This window comes from Propithecus coquereli, unplaced genomic scaffold (genome assembly GCF_000956105.1).
Source record: "Propithecus coquereli isolate 6110/MARCELLA unplaced genomic scaffold, Pcoq_1.0 Scaffold416, whole genome shotgun sequence".
NCBI classification, from domain to species: Eukaryota; Metazoa; Chordata; class Mammalia; order Primates; family Indriidae; genus Propithecus; species Propithecus coquereli.
The window spans coordinates 611,703-623,007 of NW_012149908.1; the positions used below are offsets into that span (position 1 = coordinate 611,703).

At 40.6% G+C, this 11,305-nt stretch overlaps 1 protein-coding gene across 1 annotated transcript in view; it reads right to left on the bottom strand.

Moving 5' to 3' along the window:
* Positions 1–1,077, bottom strand: part of ADTRP (androgen-dependent TFPI-regulating protein) — a 62,971-nt gene extending 61,894 nt beyond the window's left edge. Inside the window, 2 exon segments of the mRNA XM_012653175.1 lie at positions 924–977; positions 979–1,077. Of these exon segments, the coding sequence (XP_012508629.1) occupies positions 924–977; positions 979–1,077 (153 nt within the window).
* Positions 1,078–11,305: the final 10,228 nt, after the last annotated feature.

Consider the following 11,305-nt stretch of genomic DNA (forward strand, 5'->3'; position numbering starts at 1 on the left):
CCCCTAAGTATTGCAGAGCTTCACTGTTTCTGACCATGCATATTCTCTGCTTGCCAAATGAGGATTACGGTTCCAAAAGATTGGACTACTTTGTCATTTCTGAAATCAGTTGTTTATATGGCAGCCTATATTTTAGTCAAAAGCCTCAAACATTAATTCACATCCCCAAATGATTCTCCATTTTTAGCTTTTAACTTCGAAAATATTTTTTACATATTCCCCAAATGGTTTATTTTTGATCTGTTCTTTTCCCATTCATTTATACTGCAGAATGTGGTCAGCCAGGTTAGAAAGACAAAAGGGATTAAGTCATAAGATTGGCTTTTAAACAGCTGAAAATGTGTATTTGCCATTCAGTTGGGTGATTTGTCCTTTAAGATGGAGACAGAGCCTATAAAAAATTGAAGTGGGGGCTGAACATGGCAAAATGTGTTTGCTTTTCTTAGATAAATCTGTTAGTCTGTGTGTGCTATAAAATGGCATTATTCCTTCATTGGAAATTACACTTCCTACACAACATACGCCACTCTGCCTTCTCTTCACAGACTTCCCCAAGCAAAGTTCAAAATCCCTCCTGCATTTGTAGTCCATCCCATGGGAAACCATTAGCTCAGTTTCTCATTTGGGCTCATCTGAGAACTGTTCCAAGATGAGGTTCTTTTCAAAAGATCATTTAACAATGAGCCAGCACAAAAATGTAAGTACAGATAACTTTCAAATTGGGTTTCTCAGAGCAAATTGTTAAGAAAAAGCCCAAACTCACAAACAATGAAGAAGGGAGACAAATAATGGAATTTTGTATTTAACAAAATCCAAAGATGATATGTGTGATATTATATGATATGATATTGTGTGATATGATATTATATAATATGATATTATAGAGAAATAGACTGGCACGTGGTATGGCCATATGGACTTACCAGATTAAGGAGAGTCAAATACTTCCACAGTCCCCCCCTTTGCAAAGATTTTGGAACTCTCCTTGTTCTTTCTGCATTGTGAGATGTAAAAATTGAGGAAAATATACCAGTTCAACACAAGGAAGTGGTATATACATGTAAAAGTCTTCGTCATGGCTAGCACTGACCAGGGTACCATGAATGTCTTGAGTGGTTTCCCTCTGGCGTCCCGTGCTTCACAGCTGAAGTCCAACAGCAGACCCTAGTATACTATTGGTGGGAATTAAATTAGCACAGCCATTATAGAAAACAGCATGAAGGTTCCTCAAAAAATTAAAAATAGAATTACCATATGATGCAGCAATCCCACTACTGGATGTATATCCAAAGGAAAGGAAGTCAATATGTTGAAGAGATATCTGTTCTCCCACGTTCATCACAGAATTATTCACAATAGCCAAGATGTGGAAACACCCTAAGTGTTCATCGATGGATGAATGGATAAAGAAAATGTGATATACACATACACACCGGAATACTATTCAGTCTTAAAAAAGAAGGAAATTCTGTCATTTGCAACAACATGGATGAACTGGAGGACAATATGTCAAGTGAGATAAGCCAGGCACAGAGACAAATATTGCATGATCTCACCAATATGTGAAATCTGGGAAAGCTGAACTTGTGGAAACAGAGAGTAGAATGGTGGTTACCAAGCGCTGGAGGGTGAGCAGTGGGAGTTGGGGAAAGTTGAGCAAAGGATACAAAATTTCACTTAGACCCGAAGAATAAGTTTAAGAGATTTATTGTACAACATGGTAACTATAATTAATTTCAATGTATTGCATAGATTCGTTGTCATTGAAGAAAGAAATGGTAAGTATGTGAGGTAAGGCATATGATAATCAGCTTAAGTTAGCCATTCCACAATGTACGCAGATTTCAAAACACCACGTTGTACACCATAAACTTGTGCACCATAAACGCGTACAATTTTTATTTGGCAATTAAAAAATGGATAATAAGAAGAATATCTGTTGAATAAGTGCATATGTGAAAACCAGATATGACTGGCTACTGAAGCTTACTATAAAGCTGGCTCATTGATTAAAAACCTACTATGTTCGACGTGTTCAGCAGCTAGGTTCTGGAGGAGGTAGAACACTAAGATGAGTAAGACAGCCTAAGTCCTGGAGGAGCTCACAGCCAAGTGGCGGAGACAGGTATGTAAACAAAAAATTACAGCACGATGCGGTAAGTGCTGTAATAGGGGTATGCATAAAATACTAATGGAGCCTAAATTATCCTGCGCATTATTCTGTCATTCTAAATATACAGAAGATTGAGCTAACGATGAACGCATTGAGTATAGCATGTGGAACTCCAGACACCATGCAGAAGATAAGGATTAAAGTGATCCCACTGAGTAAAGGAGTCACGGCCACCGGCATAAATAACAGTTTTTCCTGGTACAGATATAACCCATTCCTAGGCCAGCCATAGAGGGTGAGACACGAAGAGCAGGGAGTCTGCAAACCTGGGCTCTTGTCTGAGCCTGGACACCCTGCCTGACCTGGGGCTGGTCCGCCCTCCGCCTCACTGGGGCGTTAATTCCCTCAGGTGTGAAATGGGGCTGCAGTCCTTTCTATGTCACTCCCCACAGCCAGGACATCCACTGAGCTAAAGGAGAAACTGAGGCCTCCAAGAGGCTGGCTGGATGCCCCAGTCCCACCGATCCACACACATGGCCACACATACCGTGGGGCCAGCCGCAGTGGGGGGTGTGGACACTCCACAGTGAGGGCTGCAGGAAGCACAGTGGTGGGAAGGAATTAAGGATACCAGGCCATGAAGTCGTTGAGGTTATGGTGCACAAGTCTGAGGGCGCATGGTTTCATTTTGCCTCAAAAGAGAGGTGCTCTAGTTGCCGTTGCTAAACAAACGACTAAGCGTGAAATCCCAATAGAGTGAAGCTTTTAAGCCTGCACAGGGCCCTTTGCGATGGCTCATTCTCTTTGAAGCTGATCTGCAGTCCCGCAGTTCTTACACGCGCCCCTGCCTTTGCCCGTCCTTGGGTGGACGGTCCCATCGTTCAACTCCCAGCTGAGGACCGCGTTTTCCTGCTGGAACCCCAAGTGACACAGCCAATCAGACCACGGGCTCCTCCAGGCGTATCTGATACATCTCTGTACCCTCAGCAACATCCGCAATAACAGGTAAATTCTGCATGCTACGAAAGACTTGTAGTTTGCATCCGTCATTTCTGGTATTTTTAATATTTATTTAGGGTTTCCTTACCCTCGGATTTTCTGATTGTTACCACGCTTATTAGTGCTGTTCGTATTTCCCCATAACCCCTGTTGCCTCTGAACCGATTGTCACTGTCACTGCCTGATGATAAAGGACCCCTGAAGGACCTCTCCCCAATAAAAGGTGAATAGTTCTGGAAATAATTAAATGTGCGTTTGATGCCCAGTTGAAGCCACGGTGTGGGGGAGACTAGGCTCGTCCTGCCAGTGAACTTGGCACCCCTAGAAGCCCTTGTCCACCTGCCATTTGCTGTACATGTGGCTGAGAACTGAGGTAAAGGGAAGGGTTTCAACCATTGCGTTATTTTTACCACAGCCAAGAGCACTTGTTTTTCTCAGAGGCCACTGTGACTGCGTGCTTTTCAAAAACTAGAACTTTCTGTAAAGGCCCCGTCTGAAGTCTGGTAAGGGCCTGTGTGGGCTTCCAGCCACCAAACCAAGCCCACTCTGAAAGGCACTGGAACCATTTTATTGTTGCTGTCGTTGGCTTTTTTTTTTTTTTTTTTCCAGTTTATGACAACTTTCCTGGCCCACCACTGTGCCTGTTGCATGGGGAAAGCTGATTCAGACCTGCCTTCCTCTTTGATCTCCAGCTTGCTTTCTCAGTAGAATAGTGTTCTGTGGTGATCTTCTCAGACTCACTCAGAGGAGCAGAGCTGTTTGTTGGTAGTTTTGAAGGTGCATTTTCAGTTGGGAGGCCAAAGAACTCTTCCTGTTTATGAGCATGAAATTGAGTCCTGTTGTTTTTAAAATTCAGAGCAGGAAAGAACCCTTTGAGGTCAGTTAGTTCAACCTCTTCATCTTTCAGATTGAAAAACTAAGGCTCAGAGAGGTTAAGGGACTCGCCCAGAGTCACACAGCTATTAACGAGAGAGCAGTGACCAGAACAGGTCTCTTAACAAACCTTCCAGTGCGTTTTCACTGTTTCTTGAATTGCACATTTTTGTACCCAAGTTTTAGAATTCTCAGGTGAATTTCCCTTGCATAAATTAGTTTGTGTGTCAATTATGTGAGGTCTGATGAAGTTATTAAAGAGAAACTGTCTGCATTAGGAATGCTGTTTTTAGACTCTGACAGATTTTGCATGGTTTGCACAAATCCTGGTAATCAGAAATGCCTAAGTTTTCTCAGAAGAGAACTCAGGTATTTTATGTGGATTTTTATATCCTGAATTAATCATCGAAATTAAGAAACATATTCAGTACTAGCCAATCAGCACATTCCAGCTTCAAGCTTTTGAAATTCTCATGTGAATTCCTGCTTTCCTGGGAAATCTATCACAAGAACAGCAGTTGAGCCCTGGTTATTCTTTCTTAGCAGACTGTATAGAAATACGTATGTCATGTGTACTCATATGCATGGACTGCACTTTGCTGATTTTCTATCTAATGGCTCTATCGTTTGCTGAGAGAGGAATGTTAAAGTCACTAATCATAATTACAGATTAGTCTATTTCTCCTTTCAGCTGTATAGGTTTTTGCTTTATATATTTTGAGGCTCTGTTGTTTGGTATGCACACTTTTGGGCTTGCTGTGTCTTCCTGGAGGATTGATCCTTATGTTATGTAATGTTTTCTTTGTCTCTGGTAAGTTTCTTTGCTCAAAGTCTACTTTATATGATATTAATGTAGCCTTCTTTTTAAAAAAGTAATTAACCCTTACATAATATTTTAAAAATTCCTTTTACTGACAACCTATCTCATTGAAATTAAAATAAATTTCTCGTATACAGCATATAGTGGAGTCATTTTGTTTTGTTTTATTTTTTATCTACTGTGCCAATATCTGCCTTATAATTGGTATATTTAGACCATTTACATTTAAGGTAGTCCTTAATATCTTAGGGCTCAAATCTTCCATTTAATCATTTGTTTTCTCTTTGTTTCCTCTGTTTCTTATGCTTCTGCTCCTTATTTCTAGCCTTTCTGTGTGTTACTTGAACACTTTTTAGGGTTCCATCTTGATTTATTTATAGTGGTTTTGAATGTATCTTTTTTTGTAGTTTTCTTAGTGCTTGTTCTGGGTAATGACAATATACACATGTGACTTATTGCAGTCTACTGGCATTGATATTTTATTAACATCACTTCAGATGAAGTATGGACTTCTTACTTCCATTTGGATCACTTTACCATTCTCACTTTTAAATATCATAGTCTCTCAGATGGTGTTATAATTTTTGTTCTAATTATCAAATATGATTCATAAAACTCAGAGAAAAGTTATTCTATTGTATTTATCATATTTCTGCCCTTTACGTTGTTACTTCATCTTTCCCGATCTTCAACTTTCATGTTAATTTCCCCTGCATGAATTATTAAATAGTTTGTGTGTCAATTATGAGGTCTGATGAAGTTATCAGACCTCTTTTAATATTGTCATTCATTTTGAATTGATTTATTTACCTACTTCCTTTAGGTACGTCTGCTATTAATAAATCCATTATGTTTTCCTTTATTTGAGAATGTCTTTATTTCCCTTTTATTCCTGAAGCATAGTTTTGTAAGACAGAATTCACTGTTGACAGTTCTTCTTTTAACACTTAACAAATGTTGTGCTACCTCCTCTGACCTGCATGGTTTTAGATGAGAAATGTGTTCCCCTATGATCAATGTCATTATTCTCTGGCTGCTTTCAAGACTCTTTATTTTTTATCTTTAGTTTTCACAGGTTTAATTACGGTGTGCTGAGGCATGGATTTCTCTGGACTTAGTGTATTTGGAGATTGTTAAATTTCTTAAATCTGTAGGTTTACAACTTTCACCAAATTTGGGGAGTTTTCAGCCGTTATTTGTTCAAATATTTGTTCACCACCACCCTTTCTGCCCCCCTTCTGGGACTCTAGTGATATAAAGTTTCGGTCTTATTTTATGGTCCCCCAGATCTCTGAGGATCTGTTCATTTTTTTCAGTCTATTTTCTCTCTGTTTTTCAGATTGCATAAATTCTACTGCTCTGTCTTGAAGTTCTTTGATTCTGTCCTCTGTTGTCACCACTCTGCTATTGAGTTCATACAGTGAGTTTTTATCCTTGTTACTATATCTTTCAGGTCTATAATTTCCATTGGTTCTTTTTTATAACATCCATTTCTTTGCTGATATTTTCTAATTTTCATTTGTTTCAAGAAAATTTGTAATTGCTCATTAGAGCATTTTTATAACTGCCTTAAAATCTGTCAGAATAAGTTCAGTATTCGATTAATCTCTCTGTCAGTGTCAGTTGATTGTCTTTTTTTCATTAAAGTTGTCATTTTCCTGACTCTTGGTATAACTGTTACTTTTCAGCTGTATCCAAAATAACTCCTTTGAACCAAATAAATGTGAGGGCAACTCTGCAACGAGCGATCTCACAGCATTTTTTTTTTTTTGGGGGCCTGGACATTTTACATTTTGGCTATTATCTTAGGAGACTCTGAGTCCTATTTAAATCTTTAATTTTAGCAGTCAATCACCCTGCTTAGGTTTGGCACATGAACCCTGGCTTGACTCTTGTAGGCTATGATTCTTATGACAATTTAATTTTCTGAGCCTTTGTGATGCTATTTTGATCTGCTTTGTTTATCTGGTGCCGCTGAGACTCCCAGGGTGACAACTAAAAATGTCTCTGGACATTACCAAAGTCTCCTAGGGCAGAAAACTCCCCCAGTTGAAGACCACTGCTCTCTAGAAAGCAGAGAAATTCAGTGTCCCCAGTGTGGGACAGGGAACGATCCTGCGGGGAGAGAGGGAGGGATATTTCCCCAAAGCCTCACGGAAGCACTTTAGGATCTCATCCAGTGTTTTTATGCACCAACTCCTTTCCCTGGGAAGAGGAAAAGGCTTTATTTGCTTCTTTCTACATCTGCCCATCCTTGCACTCAGGGAAGATGCCGATAATGGCTCCTGTAACGGAGCAGGATTTGATTTCCTGTATAGCCCAGCTCCAAGATTAATCTAGCCCTTGAGAAACAACTGGCCTTTATTAATGCATTACAACTATCATGAAATCCTGTTAGCATTACATATATTTGTACATACTTATGTTTTGCTTTAAGACATACTGTCAAAGATCATTATCAGATACACTCTCTTTTGCTTATTAGTTGATTTTCTTATGTCTACATTGCTGAAATGACATCACATGACCTTTTGAAAGTTTTTGCTTTTCTGCCTGGAAACATAGGGCAGTGTTTCATAAAAGCAAGGAAAAGGTTGCTGTGCTTTTAAAAATCCCCTTATTTCAAAAAAAAAAAAAAGGGGGGAAAAAAAACCTGCCAGATTGCTCACACTCATTTAGTTTAAAGGAGTTGTTTTGGTTAAGGATTTACTGCCCTCTGAATAGAAAGCTGTCCTCAAACCGTATGAAAATAAAATGAAACCTCATAGAACACTTGTTTACAAAATGGCTGAAATGAAGGTCACCTGTCAGCCTCCATGGCATTTTCTGCCTGCTAAACACATCTGAATTATTGTGTATTTGTAATTCATCTGGGATTGCCTCACATTATCTGGTTGGGTGAGGTGTGTGATTGCTAAGTACTTTCCACCAATCTCCTCTAGAATGTTCTCCTCTAGGTGTTTTGAGTGATTCTACTTTGTTTTGTTGGTGAAATAAATCACATGCCAATATAAAATAAAATCAATCTCTCTCTCTCTCTCACTTTCAACCAAAGTAGATTTTTTTGAGCCGTGGCCTGCTGAGAATGAGAATGTTGGATTGACATGAGCTCTAGGGACAGAAGTACAGCTGATTATCAGCTGGTTAGAGCAACTGTCTCCTGACCCTACATGCCAGTAACTACCCCTTGTATACTTTGTCTTGAAAACTGTCAAAACTTCTTTCCACGATGTTCTGCCTTTTCCCTTTCTCTGTTCACCTTCTCGGATCCAGGGGGAGTCATGTCAAAATGATCTGGAAAAGGTCAACATAGGGAGTAGATGAAGTATAGCCATTTGTCTTCCAGGCTGCCCTTGAGCCATGAGGCCTCTTTGTCAATGAACTTGCTTGAAGTGCTAGGGCTGACTTTTTTTCTGTTCTGGAAGGCAATAGTTCACTCCGCTACCTTCAGCAACAGTATTCAGGGCTCTATTGCTTAACAACACCCTTCCCGCCATTGTGGTAACACGAAACAGTTTTTAATGTAGTCTTTGGCTTTTTAGTGGAGTTAACGTGAGCATCTCTGTTTCCATCAATCCGGTTGTAACTTTCGAAGCGAGCACTCACTTAGGAGCTAAGACAGAATATGCTCAGTCTAGAAGCCACTGGACTAAGTGGCCAAGTGGGAAAGTCGAACCCTCAGCCCAGGCCCTGCTGTTGTCCGAGGTTCTGTTGTCTACCACCAGCAAGATCATTGTTAGGATGCAAAGAGTCAGAGGACGACTGAGGAAATGTTTGCAAGCTGCTAGATGACTTGAGAAGCTGACCTATTGCTTCCTGTTATTTGGTGAGGCTGCTTGCCTTCAATGAGATGTGGGCTTCTGAAGATGTGTGAACTCCAAAGTGAATCAAGGCAAAATATTTTCACACAGCGGCCAAGAGTGAGCTCCTAAGTCAGAGTTCCCTACTTCTAATCCTGGTTTCACTTCTTCCCATCTGTGTGACTGTGGGCAAGTTAATGAAACTCTCTGGGTCTCAGTTTCCTCAACTGTAAAATGGGCATGATAATAATACCCATAGCATTGCTATGCAGATTGAAGGGGACAATGCACATGGCATACTAAGCATAGAGACTATAAGGTCTTCAGTGCTCAGTAGGTGTTAGGTTTTGTGATAGGAAGCACTTGGTGAGCGTCCGTCCTCACAGCCACCACCTGGCCAGAGGGCCCTCGTGGCCCACAACAAGTACCCCATTGCTAGAAAATGTGTTTGCAGGAGCAACTTCTGCAATGTGTCTTCAGTGAACAGCATGGCGGAGGTGCTAAATCTATCACTAGGCTCTCCATTGCTAGCAGCTGGAATTCTTTCCAAAAAAACACTTGGTGGGAACAATTCCCAAGCATATTTCACAGTTATCTTAAGGCAAACATTAGCTTTTAAACTAAAGAAAAGTCTTTATTCTTGACCTGGGGCTTTCCATTAAGATTGTAATGACTCAGAATTTCCCACTGGGAAACCGTTAAGTTTCTTAGGAATTGAAAAGAGCAACTGAAATTGACCTAAAGTCCTAGGTTGTGAATTATCATCACCTCTCTCTTTGAGAGAGAGAGAGGGGCACAGGGGAGTGTGTATGTGTGTGTGTGTGTGTGTGTGTGTGTGTGTGTACCCACAGGAGCACACTGAGGGGACAGGTTCATGTAGGCAAGGTGGGGGGGAAGAAAAGCAAACACTCAGTGTTGAGTTGGTGTCTTGTCTTAAGGGGGGGGCTAAGTGATGATTAGAAGCATCCTCTGGGCAACAGAGAGAAATATGGAAAATTTTAACTGTACTCAATTGTGTATCAAATTTTCAACTCTCAGAAAACTGGTTTTGAATGAATAGCACAAATATTGTCTAGGTAGAAGTATTTTCTTCTCAAGATATCAGACAGTAGGAGTGATTGTTAGCCAATGACGGAGGACAATGTGCATGACCCACGTGGACCACACAAAGCCCTACAAATCTTGGGAGTTCCTTCAGTTTAAGAAGGAGAGAAATGGCTCTCACTACCTCAGAGATCATGGGAAGGGCAGAAAAAGGGGGTGCTGCAGAAGTTGCTTGGCCCCCCAGTTTCTCCACCCATCACCCCCACCCCCAGCTCAGCAGGGAGACAATGAGAGACTGAGCTGGGGATCATTCTCCAGCCCCACAGAAGAGAGGGTCTCTGCACTCATTTCCAGAGCTCCTGAGAGGGGCTACGCGACCCCTCAGTGAGCCCCCCTGAAGAGACCAGAGCAGACCATTTCAGCTTCCCAACCCCGACTGGGTGCTAGGGACTGAACATTTGTGTCCCCACTTCTTTCACCCAAATTCGTGTGTTGACGCCCTCCTCCCCAATATGGTCTTTGGAGACGGGGCCTTTGGGAGGTGATTAGGTCATGAGAGTGGAGCTGTCATGACGGGATTAGCGCCCTTAGAAGAGGAGTCACTCGAAAGCTTGCTTCCTCTCTCTCTGCCACGGCCAGGAGCAGAGCCCTCACCAGTAACCAAATCCCTGGCACCTTGAACTTGGGCATCCCAGACTGCAGGATGGTGAGAAATAAGTTTCTGTTGTTTAAGCCACCCAGTCTGTGGTATTTTTGTTAATAGCAGCCCAAGCTAACTAAGATAATGGGTATACCTACTTCATCTTCCCTCGGTTCCCTCTGTTTCTTTAGGTGAGAAGAGGTTTGTTGACAATGTGAGAAAAGAAGATGGTTGATCCATTTGGCCTGGGTGAAGGTTGGAACTAAGAGCTCCTTCAACAGCTTGAGAAAAGGAGCAGGATAAAGAAGGAAACAGAATTTATCTTTTGGAGAGCTAAAACTATAATTAGTAGACATCAACCACTTAAAATTATTTAAAGGTATTATTTTCATTATTTTTAAAAAACAAATATATCATCTGTATAAATAAAAATAAGCACTAATGTTTATTCAACATGTCAACAACTTAAGCATGTATCAAGCCCTTTACACGCATTCTCTCATTCTTGCTTCCCTACAACCCTCTAAAGCAAGTACTGTCACGCCATTGTATAATTGAGGAAGTCACATCTGAGGACATGAGTGGTTAAATAACTGGTCCAAGGACACACAGTGAGTAAATGGCAGACCTGGGACTTGGAACCCTTGCTATCTGACTCAAAAACCCATTATCATATGGGGACTTTTTGTATTATCTTTGCAACTGTTCCATAAATCCAAAATTTTTCCACAATAAACAGTTTATTAAAAAAAACCCATTATCTTAATTGCTCCATATGCTATTTCTCCAAATAACTTGTAAGAGAGTTTCGCTTTGTTTATATACTAAATTTCATAGAAATCTTGAAAAATAGAATGTTATTAATATATTTTCACCTGGGGATCTTTCTAGCATCTATATTCCTAAAGTATTATCTTATACTTCCTCCTGTAAAGCATACTTAGAATTGAGCTTGCCACCTGGAAAGCTCCAATAAATATTAGTTGTCATCATCACCATTACTTTCTTCATAAATC